The sequence below is a fragment of the Anser brachyrhynchus genome (assembly GCF_964034855.1).
Source record: "Anser brachyrhynchus genome assembly, chromosome: 6".
Taxonomy (NCBI): Eukaryota; Metazoa; Chordata; class Aves; order Anseriformes; family Anatidae; genus Anser; species Anser brachyrhynchus.
In genome coordinates this window covers 20,857,946-20,878,513 of record NC_137700.1, presented here as the reverse complement: position 1 = coordinate 20,878,513, position 20,568 = coordinate 20,857,946, and the positions used below count along the sequence as shown (strand labels likewise).

General features: G+C 43.0%; 1 protein-coding gene and 1 long non-coding RNA gene across 12 annotated transcripts in view; one reads left to right on the top strand and one right to left on the bottom strand.

Annotated features, from left to right (window-relative positions):
* P4HA1 (prolyl 4-hydroxylase subunit alpha 1) overlaps positions 1-20,568 on the top strand; it is a 36,516-nt gene that overhangs the window by 11,816 nt on the left and 4,132 nt on the right. The window contains exons 5-13 of one of the 10 annotated variants that reach the window (XR_013953143.1): positions 1,567-1,704; positions 4,269-4,508; positions 5,560-5,750; positions 6,272-6,448; positions 10,328-10,398; positions 15,791-15,890; positions 17,617-17,670; positions 19,527-19,593; positions 20,122-20,225. Coding sequence is in view for 3 of the 10 variants with exons in the window: in XM_080598402.1 (XP_080454528.1) it covers positions 1,567-1,704; positions 4,269-4,508; positions 5,560-5,750; positions 6,272-6,448; positions 10,328-10,398; positions 15,791-15,890; positions 17,617-17,670; positions 19,527-19,593; positions 20,122-20,168 (1,085 nt within the window). In the remaining 7 variants the exon portion in view is untranslated. Of the gene's footprint in view, positions 1-1,566; positions 1,705-4,268; positions 4,509-5,559; positions 5,751-6,271; positions 6,449-9,149; positions 9,221-10,327; positions 10,399-15,790; positions 15,891-17,499; positions 17,554-17,616; positions 17,671-19,526; positions 19,594-20,121; positions 20,269-20,568 lie in introns of those variants that run through there. The other 9 variants (XR_013953144.1, XR_013953145.1, XR_013953146.1 and 6 more) reach the window with 9 other exon arrangements.
* The window catches only part of LOC308197627, an 11,144-nt gene continuing 8,252 nt past the window's right edge, over positions 17,677-20,568 (bottom strand). For both annotated transcript variants that reach the window (XR_013953151.1, XR_013953152.1), the window contains 2 exons: positions 20,098-20,183; positions 17,677-18,298 (listed from right to left, as the gene is read on the bottom strand). This is a non-coding gene — a long non-coding RNA (uncharacterized lncRNA). The remainder of the gene's footprint in view (positions 18,299-20,097; positions 20,184-20,568) is intronic.

The following is a 20,568-nucleotide window of genomic DNA, read 5'->3' as shown; positions in this document are numbered from 1 at the left end:
AAAGATGCCTCACCTGCTGGCCTGGAGCAGTACACCTCCTTCTGAGTTGGGAGGGGATTGTTTTGACTGAATTGTGAGGAAAAGGAAAAATACTGGGGGAAGCAGAGTGTAGTAGAAGTAAGGCTGCAAGGGAGTGAAAGGATACGGTATTTTTTAAAGTACAAAACCTTTCCATAAACTGATAATGTTATCAAGCCTGAATAGTTAAAAAGGAGTATTAAGAGTGGGGCAAAAATCATAAATTTGGCTAGTTCATCATTTTGTGGATGGTTTTGCAGCTAGGTGTTGTGTAGCTGTGCTTTGTTGCTAGGAATCGGAATTGCATTTGTCTGCTTTTGGTCTTGTGGCATGTTTTTCAACTGGAGGATATTAGATGAACTTGACAGTTTATTGGCACTGCACTTGGCAAGGTAATGTTATACAACTTGTCTTGGGACAAGGAAGTCAAGTAGAAAAGTCACTTTTCTGAAAATGTCGGTGGCTGTTGGTTTATTCAGACGTAGGACATCAGGGCTGACTGCTCGTGCTGTTCCTGTTGGTGACTGTGTGTATCAAGACACTGGTTCTGCTTCCCCCCACAGCACAAGCAGCCCGTGGGCCTCCTGGCTGTGCAAAAGCAGAAGGGGGAAACCGGGGCAGCTCTCCTCCTGAGGCGAGGGTAACGTGTCAGCTCTGCTGAAGGGCTCTGCAAGCAGCAGCAGAGGTTGCACAGGCGTTCACCAGCAAGAAGTGGGGTCCTTTTGTAGCAGGGCAGATGGTTGCATGTGATTAATGACCAGGCAACAGTCCCTAAAGAGAATATTGTTTCACTTTATGCAACCTGCTTGTCTTTCATTCCATGAACGTCACCGTAATGCTTTTTTAAAGAAGCCCCCAAACCTCTTAAGTTTTTCTTTTGGTTGTTCCTTTGCTTTATTTTGACAAGCAAACAAACACATTAAAAAATTGAAGTGCTGACTTTTCAAAATGTGTTTCCAGTTCAGTTCAGGGTAGTGTGAAGATGGCACTTGAGAAACCTTTGTAACTGTGTGTTTCTCAAGTTTCTGTGTAAGCACATTAATACCCAAGTCCCCAGAACGCAGTTGGCTTCCTAGTGCCTGTTAGTTGCCTCAAGTCTTGTGAAAAGCTGTTTGAGGTTAGACGTCAGCATCTTTGTTTTTCATCTTTATATTGACCAGCATTAATCTTTACGTGGTTACTCTTCATACAGTTTATTTTTTTGCATCCTAAATTGTTTTTAAATTACATGTTCCTGAATGAAAAGCCTTTTGAAAGGAAGATTGAATGGAATGGTTACAAAAGCTATAGATAAAACATTTCCCAGGTGGGAGTGGTCTTTTTGTTGTGTGTAATTTTTTTTCAATGTTAAGGTAAAAATAGTTTCTGAGTGGAACCTGAGGGGTACTCCTGTTCTTTGGAAACAAACTTACAGGATTTTTTGGTGCTGTGTAAGGCTAATGGCCTTTCTTTAAATGTTAGCTTTCCCTGGAGGAGGCAGTTGTTTCATGCATCGCGTTCGTAGAATTCCTGGGACAAAGAAGGCCAAGTGTTTCCCTGTCATTTCAGGCTTTATCTCCAATATGACTATCCAGCGGCAGTTCTTCCCAAATGATGAAGATCAGACTGGTGCAGCAAAAGCCCTCCTGCGGCTTCAAGACACGTATAATTTGGATACAGACACCCTCTCAAGAGGGAATCTCCCAGGTAAGAGTCATGAGCGTTATTTGCAGAACACACTGTGAACTTGTGCTCAGGGTCCCGATGATAAATCCTTTCACTGTGTTCCATCTTGTTTGATTGTGCTGTGTGAAGGTAGCAGCAGGAAACTTTTGAATTAGCTAATGATTTATGAAATGTGGTGTGATGTGGATTGCTGACTATAGACTGACACAGGTGTAAGTTTTAATTTGCCACACATCAAGAGAAAGGAACCTGTCGCTTCAGGCCATGCTGGTAAAGAGGCACCCAGGAAGGCCTGACCTGCTCTGGCGTCCTGTCAGGTCCGCTGCTGCGCTGGTTCTGTTGGAAGCTACAGCCATGTGGCTTCCCCACCTGCGGGGCTGTTTCATACCTGCACTCATGTGTTCATGGGGCTGAAATGCCCTGCACAGGATGCAGGCTTCATTCTGAATTTACACTCTGTTCTGTCATACTAATCACATGCTGATTTTCTGCTTGTGCTAGAACTTGAAGATTTCTTTAAAAAAAATCTGCATCTTCCTTCTAGTTATGGTAAGATAAATTAGCGTTAATAGGTTTTAATAAAAAATCAGTATGCGTTGTTGAGTATTTTCCTTGTGTTGAAGTAGTTGGGTTGTGGGCGATACCATGTTTTGTTGCACAATGCAAGGTATTTTAACAATAATTGTATTGTTTAATATCCCTGTCCCTCCCATTGAAAAGATGGGCCTTTCAGGTTAGAACTTCTGTTTCTTTGAACTTAAGCTTCATAAACTGAAAAAACAAAGACAGGGACCATTATCATGTGCATGCAAAGAACCTGAGCCTACCAAGGTAACCTTTAACAGGTTTATATGTAGAGGACACCCTTCTTCCTTGCCAGAAGAATCTTCTCTGCTTTTTCATCTCGTTTCCTCTGTTCAAAACCAGTACTGTGCCAACTGGCAAAAAATCAGCTTTGTACAATCCATCTGTGTTTTTGCAAGTGCTCATTGTGGTCAGATGCCTAATAAAATTAAGGGTAATTGGCTTTATATGTTATGATGTATAACCTTGCTTTTGGGTTTAGTTCAAGACTGTCTCAAAGAGCTACAGATTCAGCCTACTACAATAAGTAGGGGTTTTTGTTTGTTTTAAAACAGCACAAAAATAGAGACAAAATGCTTCAGGTGGACTGTATTTTCTTGCCTCTTGTGAGGCAATGAGCTGTCCAAACTGCATATAACAAAGTGTAATCGCAGAACCCAAAAACTCTAGAATACAGAAGAAAATAGGTTGGTCTCTTCACCTTTAAAAGTACAGAGGAACATCCCACACAGTCACTTGTTCGTGCTCCTTGTCTCCTTTCCCAGGGAATTTCCAGTTGCTAGGTGGCCAAGTTTTGATCAGAATCTTAACTACTGTTGTATTGCTTACTAAATCTCTTGTGTGTTACAGGCTATGCTGTTTGTTTACCTTAATTATTAGGCATAGTTTCTTAGCACCCTTCTCAGCTGCCTTTTCACTTGTGGATGTTACGTTGCTCCTAAATGTACCAGGGTATGACTGTGCAACCTGCTACTCTTTCCAGAGGATCTCTTTGTGCCTCCCTGAGAGCACACACCGCCACTGTACCTGATTCCCTAAGCTTTGCGTTATCTTAGAGCTTGCAGGTGGCTTTAGGCTCAAACCTGGAATCACTGGCCATCCCAGGATGGACCACGAGATGTTTAATTAGCGAGCAGAAACAAAGTTCTGCAGGATATTCCTTTTGGTGGACTGTCTCTTCAGCTATTTCATCTCTTCAGGCATGTCTTCAACAGAAGAATTCCCCTGTTGGAACACAGCAGTGAGAGCTGCTGTTAGAAATTCAGGATGATTAAGATGTAATCAGAAATTTAATTTTAGCTCTAGAACTGGCAGGTCCTGGGCAAGAATAAAAATTCCTTCTTAGTCCCTCCTTGTCTTAGTTTCCTTTTTTTACTTTATCTCATGTATTTTGTTTCCTTTTTACAAGATGAAATTTGGTTTTTCAATGGGCCTTCATCTACAGTGGCAAAAATAGGAATCTATAATTTGCTTACTAGTGCTTTAATCTTTCAGAGGTCCCTTAAAATGTTTCTAAACTTGACTTCAAAAATCTTGAGTAGCTGGGAATTTACGGACGTTTTCTTTTTCTTCCTCCCCTGAGTTGTTGCTAACAATGTGTGCTTCAGGAATGTTCTGAAAGCAATAATACAATGCCATTGAAAACAGACCTCTGAAACTTCTTACTTAGCTTACTATTGCTCTGGCTTAAAGCGTTTTGTGTTTTGAGGAAAGAGGATTTATTTTATTTTCCACAAATTGTAAAGACATTTAGCTAGTCGCTGGCTTCCTGACAATGGAAAACTGCATGTAACCACTTACGTGTTCTGTCAAGGGTTTACAGGTTTTAAATGCTTAAATTGAGTCGTCAACAAATAGCTGTCACCAAAGGAAGATACTGAAGACCACAACAGGAACAGCAATAAACTGTGCTGTGAAGAATAGGAAATAACTGAATGTAACTCTGGAGAGTGATCCTGAATTCAGTGAAAATCGTTAGTTTTGTTTTGTTTCAAATACAGGTGTAAAGCACAAATCCTTTTTAACAGCCGAAGATTGCTTTGAGCTAGGAAAGATTGCATACACAGAGGCTGACTACTACCACACTGAGCTCTGGATGGAACAAGCTCTGAAGCAGCTGGATGAGGGAGAAGTGTCTTCTGCAGATAAGGTCTACATTCTGGACTACCTGAGTTACGCCGTGTATCAGCAGGGGGATCTGGGCAAAGCAATGATGCTCACCAAACGCCTTCTTGAACTGGGTATGTAAAAGAGGCCTGAAGCTCAGCAAGGTCTAGCTCCGTGATTGAGCATCTGTTAGATTTGTACTGAGGACTCTTGGTCTTACTGGTTTCCTGGCTCGTACACATGCTTTTGGAATAGATTATTATTGAGCTTACCATTAACATCTCAATGTAGTTTTCAGTCAACTAAGAGTTACAATACCATACGTTTTATTTTGCTCTGAAATGGGCAATATCGTTCTAAATGACCATGTCAGAAAGTCATGGTTAAGGATCACTCTCTTCCACTACCAATACCAAAATACCTTCCAATACAAAAATCTCTCCAAATTATTTAAATTCAAATCAAGCACACTTGAGCTGAAAAACTTGGAAAAATAAGAAATACAGAATGTAATGCAGTGGGCTAAGACTCTGTTCATTTTATGAAATATCAAAAGTATTCATGCTTCTGTAAATACTCTGCTGATTGACTATGTAAAGGATGGGTTGGGAGATTTAGAGCTAAATCTAATCTTTACAGCGAAGGCTAGTAAGAACTGTTTATTAGGGAACTGGAATAATTTTTGTAAGTTTAGTAGTTGTCAGAAGCTTTGTCACCAGAACTCTTAATTCCCATCAGGGAATTTGTTGAGTTTAAAGCCAGTCACACTGTCCTGGCTCTGCCTGGCCATTGCTGTTTCCTTGTCTCTCCCTCCCTGGTCAGATTGGCTGCAGTGGCCAGCCCTGGTCTCTTAGTGCTCGGACCCCTGTGCCTCAGAGGATCCCAGCCTCAGAGTAAGCAGTTTCTTAGCTGCGAATGAGCTGAGCTTTGCTCTGACAGTGCATTGGGTGATATTCTGCCGATGAGTGAGGACGTGTGCATACTGCAGGCTAGCATTGCTTCCAGCCTATCTGAGAATTTTAACTCTCCTGTGAGGGCTCTCAAACCAGATTAGGTGTTTGTGATTTCTGTTTGAATAGCAGTGGTGTGCACCTGTTGTTTTGGGGTTTGTAAATAACCTCTTCTGAACGCTTCTTTGCAAATTGTAGGCCTGCCAGTGATAACGGTCTGCTTCTTTTTCAACAGATCCTGAGCATCAAAGAGCAAATGGGAACATGAAATATTTTGAATATATCATGGCCAAAGAAAAAGAAGCCAATAAGTCCAGTACAGATGCAGAAGACCAGACAGAGAAGGAAACTGAGGTTAAGAAAAAGGATTACCTGCCTGAGAGAAGGAAGTACGAAATGCTGTGCCGTGGGGAGGGTCTCAAAATGGTAAAGTGGAGTAGACTGTTTTCGCATGTATGACACCAACCGTAACAAAACAATGTCCAGAATTTGTATGTGGCGTGGAAGCAAGGAAGTTGTTGTAGCAGTTGGCTGAGTACGTAGAGCTGAAGATTAGTGTGTGTTGGATTTCTTCCCTGTTTCCTTCTGGCCAGTAGAGAAAAAGTATTACTGTAGGCTAACTGAAATTCACTAAACAGTTGTAATTAACTGAATATGGATGTTGGAAGTCTGGATTGATGTATGGTATTGAACAAAAGTATTTTCTTCAGTGACAAAATCATTTTTAATAGGACTAACTGTGTAAAGTACTGCTTGTTGCAGTATTACAGAGTAATATTAATTTACTTAAAGTACTGATTTCTCAAGCTTAAAGCATCTCTTACTTCTGTAGCATAATACTAAGGTAGGGAATGTGAACTGCTCCCGTCTCTTGTTCTCAGGACATCTAATGTTTGTTAGCGATATTATGGAAGTTTTCTGATTATTTCGTTTCATCTTGCTTTCAGACCCCTCGGAGACAGAAAAGACTCTTCTGCCGCTACTATGATGGAAACAGGAATCCTAGGTACATTCTGGGCCCCGTCAAACAGGAAGACGAGTGGGACAAACCTCGAATTGTTCGCTTCCTTGATATCATTTCCGATGAAGAGATTGAAACTGTGAAAGAGCTAGCAAAGCCAAGGGTAAATGCCTTACACTACTTTGCCTTTTGGAATCTCAAGTTCTGCTTGTAGTTTTCCGTGCGAGTGGGTGTGACCATCTCCTCTTGAATGCAGATGTGTGTGCAGTGTGCTCACACATTGCTTTTCTCACCTCGAAGCTCTTGGTGATACACTCTTTATAGGAGACTGTGGGGAAGCTGGAAACTCTGTAATTAGGAGAGCCAGGTGACAACAGTGCAGACTAGTCAGGCTCTTCTGGCAGACACAATTCTGGTGCACACTGTTCCAGATGAGGAGGAGAGTGTTGTCCAACAGAAAACAAATATACTGCAGCTAGGTTGCCTTGAAGTGTACCTGGCATCAGATGGGCTTCCTTTTATTTCTGAAGTCTGTAGTTGCCAAAGTTGTAACATGGAGAAGAAAGCCTTCTAGGGAAAGATGGCGCTCCCCTGGTCCTGGAATGCCGTATTACTGTGTAGACAATAATGAATGGTCCATTCAGCATAAAATTGACTTCTAACAGGTTCTGAAATTACCTGCAAGTGAAAGTGCTTTAACAAGGCAGTACTTAGCCAGCGGTGCTCTGCTTCTGACTCACAATTCCAGCTCATCAAATCCTATTTCTGAATCCGGATCCCAAGGTTCTTCTTTCTGAAGGCCAAACAAGCCAGGCCAAATCAGCTGTCAAAGTAAACAGGAGTGTCCAACATGAACAAGAAACTGACTGAGTGGCCGTCTGTATCCAGCTGGTGTGACTGTGCATCACAAGATGTACATTTAGGAGGCAGTTAGTGAATTTGATTTGTTTTTCTACCAATTACCAGTTACTTCTAAAATAAGATTTAAACTTGTCTAAACAGATTTTTCCTCCTTTCTTTCTTTAGCCTAAATGTCTTTTTGTTCAGAGAAAGCTGAGCAAACGAAGATTGGGGGAATAAATACATCAAATACAGGACAAACTGTTACCTTGGTCTGCTGCCAAGTAAAGCAGCTGTGAGTTACACATAGGCACATCACAGATGGGGCTGCCCTTGGTCACTACACCGAGTACTAGGAAGCTAGAAGCAGATTTTAAAGCTTCCTAAAGGCTGATGCATCGTATTTCTGAGGTAGCATTCGGAACCGTAAGGAAGTATGAGTAACCTGTAAAACATCTCCTCCTGCAGGCAGCCTTGCTGCGGGTCTAGAAATCAGAGCTGCAGTTTGTCTGTTGCTGATGAAGCCCCTTTACTGCTGCAAAAGCTCTGGCAATTACGTCTGTGGAATGTGACTGAATCATATCTTTATGGCGTAGAAGTAAGGCTTAGCACTGAAAATAAAGCCTGTATGGATCTCTGAACATGTGGTGACTTTAAACTTCAGGACTTGCCGAGACGCTTGTCTTCCTATCAGATGTTCAACTTGTGGCAAAGACTTGCAGATTCACAGTTCAGTTATGTGGAAACATTTTTCTGCTGTTAGTGTTCCACATATTTCCTATGGCTGAGGCCTTGTAGGGCTCAGTAACCAGTGCAGCAGGAGGATTGTGTTTCTGAGGCAGAAAGATCATCTTCTGCCTTCCTGGTGCCAGGGATGTTCTACTGCTGCCTCTTGAAAGCCACGGCTGCATAATCTGTGCCCAGCCCTTTGCTGCTCTGGCATAAGCTGGCAGGAGGAAGGCTTATTATTCACCTTGGGAGTCTCTCTGGAATCACGGTTTGTTACTTGATTCCTATATGTGTCTGCACACGATGAGAGGAGAGGCTGCATATTAAGAGTCCTTAATACCTGTTCCTGTCAGTAGGGAAGGAGAGGCCCTGCTTTACTTTCTTTAACAGAAAAATATTACTTCTTTTTGGCGTGGGACTTGGTATGCTGTGTTAAGCCTAGAGCCCACCGAAATGTGGAACTTCTCCCAAAGTATGGAGAGTGCCTGACATTACAAGAACAAAGTAAAATAGTGCACCTAAGGTTCTTGATCAATGTTAACAGAAGGGATGGTGTCAAGTAAATGGAGCGCAGTAAAGGGCAGGGCAAAGCCTTGAGCCAAGAATCTCACTCTCTGTAACACAGGAACATAACCTAAATGTAAAATACACATAGCAAGTTGTTTTTGTTAGCAGTCAGTGTTAAAGAAGTTCACCTCAGTGCTGATACTGGTACAGAAAGATTCAGAAGGTAGGGTTTTATTCGTCTTTCATGTATACAAGATTGCAGCATTGTTTGGAGTCAAATTAACTGTAAAACTCATCTTACATGCACCAGACAGAGCGCGAACAAAGGACCGATTGTACATGTGTCATAATGCTGAATCGTTTCCAGCAGCTGTTGCAGTATGAAGAAAATGAAAGTTTCTAGTTTATTTTATTCAGACAGCTGCTCTTCTTGCTCCAGAAGTGGAAATGTTATTTCCTGGAAAAGTTGATCTTCTCTAATGATCTGAAATATATATATATATGTATGTATACACACATACATATATAACATACACACACACATTTAAAAAAAAACTCAAAAGCTCTCTTTTAGTAAAAGTGGAGACTCCCCCTCCTGCCCTGTCATGACTTTATGACTTCCTACCCCCACTCCATAAAAGACAAACCACCGCAGGAGGTGACCGGAGGTGACCGGGTGGCTTGCGTGGGGCCTAGCGTGACATTTCCCCCTAGGCTTCTGAATGGTCGGATTGCTGTGATGCAGTATGTGCTTTGTAATGCAACTATTCTGATGGTTCGCTTCACAGCTGAGGCGAGCCACCATTTCAAACCCCATAACAGGAGCCTTGGAGACGGCACATTACAGAATTAGCAAAAGGTAAGAGAGCTCTATGCCAGATGTTTTGGGCCTGTAATGAGTACGTAGATTCTGCTCATTATGGGGAAGAAAGAGGTGGTCTAAAAAGACAACTTTGGCTTTGTAGTCCACCGCTTTATTACATGCAGATCCTGTAACAGGCTGTTACTGCTGAGTTTCTCAGTCTTTTCCTTCAGCTAGAAGTTCTGGGGGTATATTTGATTATTATTATTATTATTTGGGTCACCTTCTCAGTGTGTGTTCTCAAATGATAAAATACACAATAAATAGGTCTGTAATTCAATGTACAAAATATACGATGCTACAGAACCTTCAGTGCAGGCTCTGCATTTTCTTTATACTCCCTTTCCCCTTGCACTTCTCAACAGCCCAAAATTGTCCTCCTTTCCTCTGCAAAATCTAGCAGTCCACTTCAAGTGCCTTTACAGATGTAAGAGATGCTTGAAGTCATTGCCACATGCATGACAGCTGGAGCGGCACGCTCAATGGATGTTCATTAGTCTCACAGAATATCCTGTCCAGTACAATTCCTGAGTCCTACCTGGGCTCTTTTACCTGCTGCTGATTTGGTAGAAAGCAAGCTTGTTTTTCACTGGGCTCCCCATTCTTTCCAATTTGTTGATAAAGTACATCAGGTGTTGAACTTAGCAAACGTGTTCCAAAATGTGCCTCAGGAGAAAGCCTGGCTGGTTATAAAAAGAAACTGTCGTCGCCCCGACCACCCTCCCCGTTTCAGTAGTGGTGATTAAAGATTGGCTGTGCCTTCCTTCTGCATCACGCCAAAAGTCTCAATGGATTTAAACTTCTGCATGAAGAGGAACTGTCTGTGAAACTCAGCATCATAAATTATTTGCAGAAAGTCTCTAAAGGAAAAAAATAAAAAAATAAAAAAGGAGGAAAAAAGTGAAAGGACAATCTAACCAAATTTTTCCAACCAATTTGTTTTGATTTGGACATGGCAGCTACAGCTTCTGTTGCTGTTCAAATACTGCTAATTTAAGAGCATTGCATACCATCCAGACCAATCGGAACCCTTTCGAACACCTGTGGCTTGGCAAAAAAGCAGCCTACTAGGTGGGTAAGCCCTTGTCCTTTCTCTTTTTGTAGCTGAGCCGTGCTACTGTTCATGACCCTGAGACTGGGAAACTGACCACAGCACATTACAGAGTCTCTAAGAGGTAAGGGGAACGTCTTACAAAGGTATACCCAGTCCGAGGAAGTCTGTTCTGTCGCTGTTGTGCTTCATCTCTACATGTGGGGCAAATAAGGATTCTGTGCAACTTTTTCGTTAGTCTCTCTGTAGAAGAGAATGGCCTGGAGTGAACTGAGCTGTCTTATAACAAAGCATGTGGTCATCTGAAACAGAAAGTATTTCTAAATGTAAGTGGTAGCTAAAGTGGAAGCTAGCACGTTTGCTTAGCATGGCTTGTCTGGTGCGACTAATGTACTAAAATGTTGGCAAAGCACAGGGTTCTTCTTACACTAATGGTGGAAGGCTGCATGTGTCACTCACCTGTACCAGTGATCTGTAGTGGTGATGATTGCTGTGTAAACGTAGGCACTGAGGAGCTGCTGTAACTCACAGGAGTAGTGCGAGGCAAAGCTAGTCAGTAACCTTAAAGGATTTCTTTGTTTGACATTAAATGATTGAAAGTAGGTGCTTTCACAGAAAACCAGTGTTCCTTCAAATTCTTAGAACACAAACCTGAAGTTAGAATGGCCAGTAGCTTAAGGATTTTTATTTATTTAATTCTTTAAGAAGTGCTTCAAAATACAGCACAACAAGAAGTTGATTCACAAATGATTATAACTTTCACAGAAACTAGAAAAACATTGTAGCTGAAACACGCTCCTTAAAATCACGCTTGTTACAAGTAGTGGCAAGTTAGAGCTTTTTTTTGCACATTGAAAGGTGCGTTGCACCTTCAGCAATGTGCATTTTAACTCTTCAGAGCTCCTGCAGGTTGTGGGAGTCCTTTGGGAATTGCCCAAAGTGAGCTCTTACGTATTTGCTCGTTTTTTTAAAATTATTTTGAAGTCTGTTCGTGTCCTATTCTGGTTATCTGTGACAATTTATTTAAACAAATTTTTCAAGTCCCAGGATTTGTCCTCTGTGCCCCAGACCACAGGGGGGGCTTTCACTGAACAAAGTTGCTAATCCATTTCAACATAACCTCATGGCTTCTGTCAAACTTGACGTGCTAATAATAAGAATTAGGGAAGGTGAGCAGATTACTAATTTAAATTGATTGAGATATATACAGAGGCCCTTATTTAAATCAAAAATCCTTAATGAAAAGACTTCTTATTTAGAGTTTTGATTTTTCATTAGATTTTTCATTAGTGTTATGCTTTGGGACTATTGCAAATGCCATAGTTGGAGGAAAAAAAAACACAGCTAGACAATACTCATCCCTAAAAGCTGACTCCCTTATGGGTGTGCAGCCAGGTCCCGTTCGGCATCACTTCCTCATTGGCTTTGTGACATGCCAAAATAAGTATTCTTCCGAAGGATTTAATCTGTTACTAGGCTGCACCTTGCCTAGGGACTGTGCTGCTGGCTCCGTGGTGTGCTGCACATGTAGAATAAACCTGGCGCCTAGCTAGTACCAGATGAGCGGGCACCTGGAACCTGTAAGGTATGCTGCTCAGAAGGGTGTTGCTCGGGGGTTTCCTTCCAATATACCACATTGGTGGTACGCAGAAGTCAATTGAATTTGCCAAGATAAGTGCTTAAAATCCTTTTCTCATTGGAAACTGACTTAGAATTGTGAAGAGAGCTACAAGTAAATGGGGCATAGCATGCTGCTGTGTGAAGACAAGTTTTTGAGGCTAGCAATGGACTTAGAGGTGGGAGGGATGTGGGGGACTTCCCTTCTCATGCCTCTTCCCCTCACCTTTGCGTTCCTGTGTGCTGATTGATTATGATGAGAAAACTCGACACCTCAAACTATAGGGGGAGAAAAATCACCATCCCCCTCAAAAAAACCCGCAAAACCAGGCTGCTTTAGAAGGCTCCTGCTGTTAATGCTGGATCACTGAACTTCTTGTGGGGAGCCACTGGTAGAAATGTTTCCCTGTTCAGGGCTGTTTGAGCTGGTTTGGATTCCTGATGAATCATTGCTCCTGAAAACCAAAAAATGCTTTCTTTATTTTTTTAATAGCTGACTGCTTTTCCCTGTCAAACATTCTTTCCTAGCAAATGCACTTCTAAATTACAGCATTCTTCCCTGAGAGGACTACTGTTCGCTGTGCAGTACGTGGCAGGCTGTATAAAAGGGGGCACCTTGCCAGCAGGACGAGGAGCACCGTCGAGCCGTGCTGTGTGCAGTACCAGAATAAATTTGGCCACTCTGACACTGCTTTTAAAGAAGCTTTTTTTTTTTTCTCCTCCCAGCAGCCAGTCAGAGCTTGTAGCATATGTTACAATACCCAATTCAGAAATACTAGTCTGTGCTTTTATTCATTTCGTTATCCCTCTACTAACATTTTTTCACTTACTAAGTACGTTTTAGAAACTTAAACAGAAATGAGTATTTTGTGTGACTGACGACTGTGCAAAAGCAGCATTGACATTTTGGTGTTGTGACTGAGAACACAGCCTTTGTAATGGCTGGTACAAGTCTGACTTGTGCAGCTGGAGAAGGAGATGACGAGCTTTTGGTTTGATGCGGTGCTTGTTGAGGAAATATCAAAGCCTCCAGTAAGCAAAGTCACAGCTTGAACTCCTGTGCTTGTGACTTTGCAAGAAATAAGCTGTTCCCTTTTTGTTAATAAGGCTTCTGCCCACAGTGGGTTTATGGGTGTCAGCTGGTGAGAAGTGACGGAATGCTTTCCGTTGCCAGTTACCTTGTCAGCAAAGGAACCAGATCTACCAAATTTATATTGAAAAGTAGAGTTTGTGTGCACTTGAGTGTGGACTAGGCATATATTAAAAGGGAATAAAACCCTGCTGAGCACAGTTTAGGGTTTTATAAATTCTGCAGCATGTGCCACTGCTGAGGCAGTCTTTATTTTTTCTGATAGGAGCAGGAAAAAAATGTCTTCAGGGTGACGGCATGCCTGCTGTAGAGGCCTCGAGGTAGGCCGATGTTAGCACAGGTCTAAGGTTGAGCCTGACCCCAAAGGAGGACAGTGTAGGGTGACTCGCCACAGGCACCGGGGGCCACCACGCAAAGCCTGTGGTACCTGAAGGCAGCAGGTGGAGGCCTGGTGACACTGGATGCTCAGTGCAGGCTCTGCACACCCTGTCGGCAGCGGGACCTGGCGCTTACAGGGTTAGCGCGTGCTGGGAGGCTGCAGGTGGAGCTGCGGAGACCTGCCGGCCTCCCCTCCGGTCCTGCTGCCTCCAGCAGAGAGGCTGGCACTCGAACTGTGCTTCCAATTCCCCATTTCCTCCACCTCTCATAGATGTTCTTTGTACCCGCGGGCAATTAACTTACTTTATTTCTAAAACATGTATAGTGCTTTTATTTCATGAAAGGACGCAGTATTCACCCTGCTGAGGGACTCAGAGCGTTCACTGCAACTCTAAGTAACCGATGGAGTAAGAATGCTTGCTTTTGTCTTTTTTTCTTAAAGCCTGTATGGTGGACTAGGCAGAGGTAGCTAAAGCATAACCTCTGAAGGCTTGGCAGGCTTGCCTGACAGCTGCACTGGGGCTTCTCTGGTTTATGGAGTGGGAGCTTCGCGTTGCTTGTGGGGGCTGCCTGTTCCGTGGGGCTGCGTAGCTGCTTTCTGGTCGGGACGTGCTTCCCAGGAGTGGTCTTTGTGCTTGCTCCTGAAATCAAGTGCGGCTGCACTGTTAACACTTTCTCATGCTAACAGTGTTCACAAATGGATGACTCTTTGTGCTTGTGCAAGTCTTCTACATAGTTGTTTTTTTTTTTTAATTCAGAAAACAATTCCATGCTCGTAGAGATTCTGTAACCTGTGTCAGTGTCTTGTGTCACGTGTCATGCTACTGTTCCTCCCAAGCAAAGTGGTTTGGTGTTTTTTTTAAATACAAATGTTTAAAACAAACAAACCTTTAATTTATTACATACATGAAAGTTCATTTGTGTATAACCACTAGTATGTACTTGCCAGGTAGGCTCTGAGCACAGGTATTTCTGTCCAACAGCCTTGTAAAAGCAGCAGGAACCACTGATGAGCCCAAAAGGCTCAATCAGATGCTAGAGAAAAGGCAGACCTAGCTGGCTCCATCTTCCTGCAAAAAGGGGACAAATGGATCCAAATCATTAACTTTATAATCCATAGTAGCCACTAGTAGAGGCCTCCCAAGCTACACAGAGAAGAGGTGTAGCATGCTCAGAGACAGAGAAGACCAGCTAACACGATGCATTGGCTAGAACTGGATGAGTAAAATAAGAAAAACATGCAAAAAAGATGAGAGCTTTTTTTTAATTAAAAAAACCAAAAAGGGCAGATGTAGATGAAATGGATGTGTGTTTTTTTTCAAGAACAACAAAGTGTTTATCTTGTTACCAGATGAAATGTGTGTGTGTTTCTGTGTAAACAACTGGATGTGTTCACAGCTGGTAAGGGGCCGGTAGGGATGCGCGGAGCTGCAGTTATACTTTTATACTATGTATGCGTGTGCTCGTCTGCCACGCGCCACTGCTCTTGGTATGTGGCTGCTTTTGGGTGACATAGCTGCTTCCCAGCTATGCAGCCTCAAGACTGAGAGACTGCTTTAGAGTAGAAAATGCTACGCTGGGTCTGAGTTAAGGCAGCGTTTCTTGTGGAGCCCTGTTCCTCTATCTGTTCACACCTTTAGCTGCTGACAGGTTTACCAAGTATTTTAAAGGCAGCCAAAGAGTCTTCTAGCCGAAGAGTCCTAATTTACAAACCGGAGGCAGACATTTTGAAGGTGTCTTTGGAACTGAGAAGCTGACCTTTCACTTCCATATTAACAACAACAAAAAAATCTCCCTTAAAAATCACTGTGTACCTACAACATATGCTAAATACCAAATTTGTGATGGGCTGTTTTGGTAGAAATTGTTCAACAGGGAAGATGGTGAAGAGTTTTAGGCATTACTTAATTGTTTTTCATAATGATTTTGTACAGTACCATTGCAAAGGTAAATAATGTGACATAAAGGGCAGAACACAGAGCACTCGCCTGTAAGTGGATGATGACATGAGGAAGAGCTGAGTTACAGGCCCACAGACCCTGTGTGCGCTAAAATAACTTACCTATTCTTTTCCCTACTGCTGCATTGAATGTGTGCTCTGAACTAGCTGGAACTAGAACTAGCTGAACTAGAGCAGAAGTTCACTGCTTGGAACCCTTGCTTCGATTATTTGATAGTCTCGTATGGGAAGTAAGGCTCGTAGTTTTAGAGCTGCCTTAAACCAGCGTTGTACGTGTTCTCTCTAGAAAGCACGTTTAGCACATGCAGACCTTCATAATGCCCTGGAAATATTTCTGACTAGTCTACTCAATTTTAGTAAGCTATGCCCCAAAAAATCTCAAATTTGAAGTAATCCCAAATGTTGCCTTGTACTGCTAGCTGACTGGCTATGACTACTGCATTTTATTAATTTATTGGTTATTTCACTTAGTGCGTGGCTGTCTGGATACGAAAGCCCTGTGGTGTCTCGCATTAACACAAGGATACAGGACCTAACAGGCCTTGATGTCTCCACAGCAGAGGAACTACAGGTAATAACTGTTACAGGTATGGCGGTGCACGTCAGCTAGCATTTCACTTTGGCTGGCTGCGCATGCAGAACGGTGCGCACTCACTGGTGAGGGGCGCACAAAAGCTTGTTCAGTCCAGTAGCAGCTTATTTGATGTCTGGCTGGATCCAAGTGCAGGAGAGGAACAACTGTTCTTTTTATGGGGAGGTAGAAACAGTTGTCTTTGCAGAGTGGCACCTGCTGTGGTATGGAATGGCTTGCTGTTGCTGCAGGGAAATAACAATAACTGAACCCCCTGATATGCATTGAAATGAATGAATTAGTTTTTGTTTATACTAATAAAGCAGTTTTGTTGCTGTAGGTAGGGTCAAACTCTTTTTCTGGGATGACAGTGGAAAGTTCAGCTTGACTGATGCTTAAGGAAATGGGAAGAGAATGGTTGTTTAGATTTGCCATCCTTGGGCCTAGAGGGCCAACAGTGTCTGTTCTCTGTAATGTAACCCAAGTAACCTTGATTTTAAAAGTGCTTTTACTCATTTGCTCAAGGCTCTTAAATGAACAGCTAGTACGCTGTTTCACTGATTCTGAGACAGTGGTAGTGCCTAGAAAGCAGGGCTGTGGTTCCAGGAAAACTGGTGTACTGCTCCATCAAGCCTGCTGTTGATAAAATACCCAAGCATCTGGCTGAAAATTGATGCTATGAATGCAAGGACGACAAAAAAAAAAAACAGCAAAAAGGACAGTCAGTCTTCATTATAGACATAGAAGTCAAAAAGTGATTCAGATTTGAATGCTGTAGAAGTGCCATGAGCTATTTTAAAAAGCATTTAGCCAGTGAAGTTTCTACAGAGAAAAAATATTGTTCTGCTCTGGGAGGCAGGGGAAGGACGTGCTGGTGTGAAACAGAGTGAGCTACTACAAGCAGCAATGCTCAAAACAGTTTGCACCTTACAGCCAGGGTGGTGCAGAGAGGGGTGCGCATAACTGAGAGAACAACGGATGGCAGCGGTGACCAGTGTGCTGTAGGATGGGGAAGGACGGGGAGGGGCCTGGAGCCAGTTACAGTAACAGCAGCTGTACAGAGTGCTGGATTCCTTACCTGGAGTGAATGATGTCCAGTACCAGGCTTGGATGTTCTGCAGCCAGACATCCTGAGGCTCCTGGGAGCCTGCCGCTGTCCAGGTCTTCAGGAGTTCTGAAAGCTCTCCCCTCAGGGGACAAGCAAGTTCTGTGATCTGAAGGTCATGAGAACAGGCAGGAGCAGGCACCCAGTAACAGGAGACTGTTGTGAGCCATCGACTGGGGTGGTCAGGGGAGCGTTCAGAAAGGCTGGCCTGGGGAAGGGAGGGTGCAGCTGGAGCTTTTGGGGGCTGGAGAGACCCCAAAGTGCAGTCACGTCCTGGCTCCGCACTGATGCGATGTCTCAGAGGACTTGAGCTTATTTCTGAATAAACACAGGAGGACTTTGCTGCATATGGTGCATTTTTGCTGACAGAGACATGTGCTTTCCTATGGCTTGATTTTGAAGCATCATCCGTCAAAAGGCTGTAGTTGATGGTCACACTCTTGCCCATTCTTGTCTGGATAAAATGCAGCTTTACCAGATTTTGTGCTTCTCCTTTCACTTTAGGTAGCCAACTACGGAGTAGGAGGCCAGTATGAGCCTCATTTTGATTTCGGAAGGGTAAGTTCTGTTTAAAGTCTCCACCTCTTTCTCCTTCACAAGCACTGTGTTTCTCTTTTTCAGGTGGCAAATTATGGAGTGGGAGGACAGTATGAACCCCACTTTGACTTTGCACGGGCAAGTAAAGAGATGGAGGAGAGATAGTCACGTGGCGAAGCCTGGGCCTCTTGGCTGTGGCACAATATTTAATCTTTAACGTGTATTAAATTTTATAGCTCTTCAACTTCTCTAATCCATGTTAGTGGAGAAGCCCTCTAAACCACCAGCTGAACTGAGAAACATTACAGGTGTTACGGAGCAACAAGGTTTTCTTCAGAACCCTAATTTAAAAACAGAGATGACTGATGCTTCTTAACAGAGCAAAGGGCATTAGTTGGATTCTGAAACCGGAGTAACGTTTAGAACTGTTGGCTGGCAAGGGAAAGCCCTGTTGTTTCAAACCACTGAAGGATATACAGTCAAACTGTGTAAGTGCATGGTGTATATCCTGTGTTCCTGATGTGCATAAGATGGTGCCGTCAGCTAACACGCAGCAATGCACTGAAGCTGCCGTGCCCATGTCTGCAGGGCTGGCATTGCTGAGTAAGGCAAACGTGGCCCCAGGGGCAGGAGCTCGATGCCCCTTCCTATGAGGAAGGTTTTTTGGAGGCAGCGTAAGAAAACTTGCATCGCAGCTTACCGTGCAGACCTGCAAGGGGGAGAGAGAAATTCTTCTCACAGAGCTGAGACAGGCATCTTCTATATGCTGGTGAAGAAATTTTGAAAATAAAAGTGCTCTGTTATTGTACTTTTACATGCTGGACTGCTAGCAGGACTACTAAAAGTGGAAAAAAGGCCTACTCAGTTTCTTCTCATTGTACAATCCTTATTTTATTTGAGTTAAATTAATTCCCAACCTATTTTTTCTTCCAGCTTAAATCTCAAACTGATGGAAATAATGGCGCTGAATTCAGTTGGTTATTTATTGGGCAATACTTACTTGTGATTTAACATTTCAGATTAACCTTGCGCTGTGAATCCAAGCCACCAAACTATTAATCAGAATCTCTGCTCTGTAAGCACATGCTCAAAGGCATTGCAAGTGATTAGCAGTTTGCTGTTTTGGCAATGCATGGGTTAGTTTTCTGAAATAATGACCCGATTGCTGAAATGTTAGCACACGCAAATAGTGGTCACAGGAGGTGGGCTCTGGAAGCAAGAAACAGAGGTGTGACAAAAAGCTGGTCTCATAACCCTTCTGTGTGGGTTTTGTTGTTTTTATTCAAGTGATGCCCTTAAGCACAGCGCAGGGGGCGGGCGGCCTCACAGCCACACAGTGCCTGTTTCCCATGCGTTTTAGGTGCGCACATATCTTACTCCTGCGGAACGCTTCAGGAATGGCTGGCACAGACACTCTGTGGCTAGGCGAGCGCACCGCTTAATGAATCACTCGTTAGGTTTTTAAGGGCACTCTGAAAACTGCATGCCAGGGTGTGGGCAGCAGCCTGCTTGCCACAGCTGCTAGCAGGGGCAGCTCCTGGGAAAGGGCTGGGGGCAAGGGCAGAGCAAGCTCCAGGGCTGGCAGCCGCCCTCAGGGTGCACGGAGCTGCTGCTGCTGGGACCTGGGAGCCAGGGAGCTGCCCTCACTGCTGTTCCTCTCTGCCAAGGGACAAGAGGCAGAAGTCACTGTAATTAAAATAATTAACTTTGTGGCTGTGAAGAAGATTTATATGCTCTGGCAGTACAGTTTCTTACCTATTACCAACTTGGGCTTAGGACTTCCCTGTGCTGTAGAATTTTAAAATGCCTTGTAAATCTAAATTAATAGGTACACTCCATCTTCTATTCTCCCCTCCGTTGCTGCAAATATAGGGAATAAATTAATTTTTTCCTGCATGAGTTTTGTCTGCTGCTGGCTCTGCAGCTGTATGTCATTGGTTCCTCTCAATAATCAAAATGAAGTGCTTATTTAATCTGCTTGCTTTTATTCACAGAAAGATGAGCCAGATGCTTTTAAGGAATTGGGAAACAGGCAACAGAATCGCTACTTGGTTGTTTTATGTAAGTGATATATTTCTGTCATGTGCTATTGCCAAAAAATATCTATTGCTGCGTATTCTGTACAGTTGAATGATTTTCATTACTTTTTTTTTTTTTTTTACTCAAGTGATTTGCAAATGAAGGCAGCCAGTACCTTAGTGGTAACACATACGGGTATCTTCTTACCCATAAGTAATGGTTTTTTACATATGTGCTTAAGGAGGGTTTTTTTCACTCAGAGGGTCAGTAGCAGCTTAAAATATTTGGCTATTTATTTTTCATATCTGCAATCAGTATTTATAGCATGCTCCTTGTCAAAAACATTTGAGCATGTAAACATTCGGGGAGAAGGCTGGTGGTTATTGCACCTTGAACCAAGTGTGGGGGATAGCCCCTGTTTTAATGCTGTTAATCAGGCAGCCCTTTGATCACTATGTGGGGGGCAGAAATTAAGTTGTTCAATAATCTAATTTTATTTTACTAAAAACGTGACATTTTGGGGAATGCAGTGGGCTTGCGGCTTACCTGTGCCTGTTCCCACCTTTCCAGATGGAGTGATGTGTCAGCAGGGGGAGCTACTGTCTTTCCTGAAGTAGGAGCTAGTGTTTGGCCTAAAAAGGTAAGAAGGGTTTTATTATCCATTATTATCCAGTGTAACCACACTCCTCTCTCTACCTGTGCAATAATATAGTGGATGTATACTCGAACATTTAAATTTAAGCTCACTTTATATAAAAGAGATTAGAGCACTAGTCATGGGGTACTTACAAGTGCAAGCTACTGGAGCAGTACTGGTGATTCCAGGGGCCCTCTGATCTATTGCGTGTTAACTCATAGTTAATGTTTTTGGGCTTAACTGCTGCTAATGCACAGACTTTGCAAAGCATTTGAGGAAAACAATACTTCAAAAACAATTTTTAAAAAGATGTTGTTGTGTAAGTAGATTAGTCTTGGGGACATTCACAGGGAATTCTCCCTGAAATGCTGTGTTTCCCA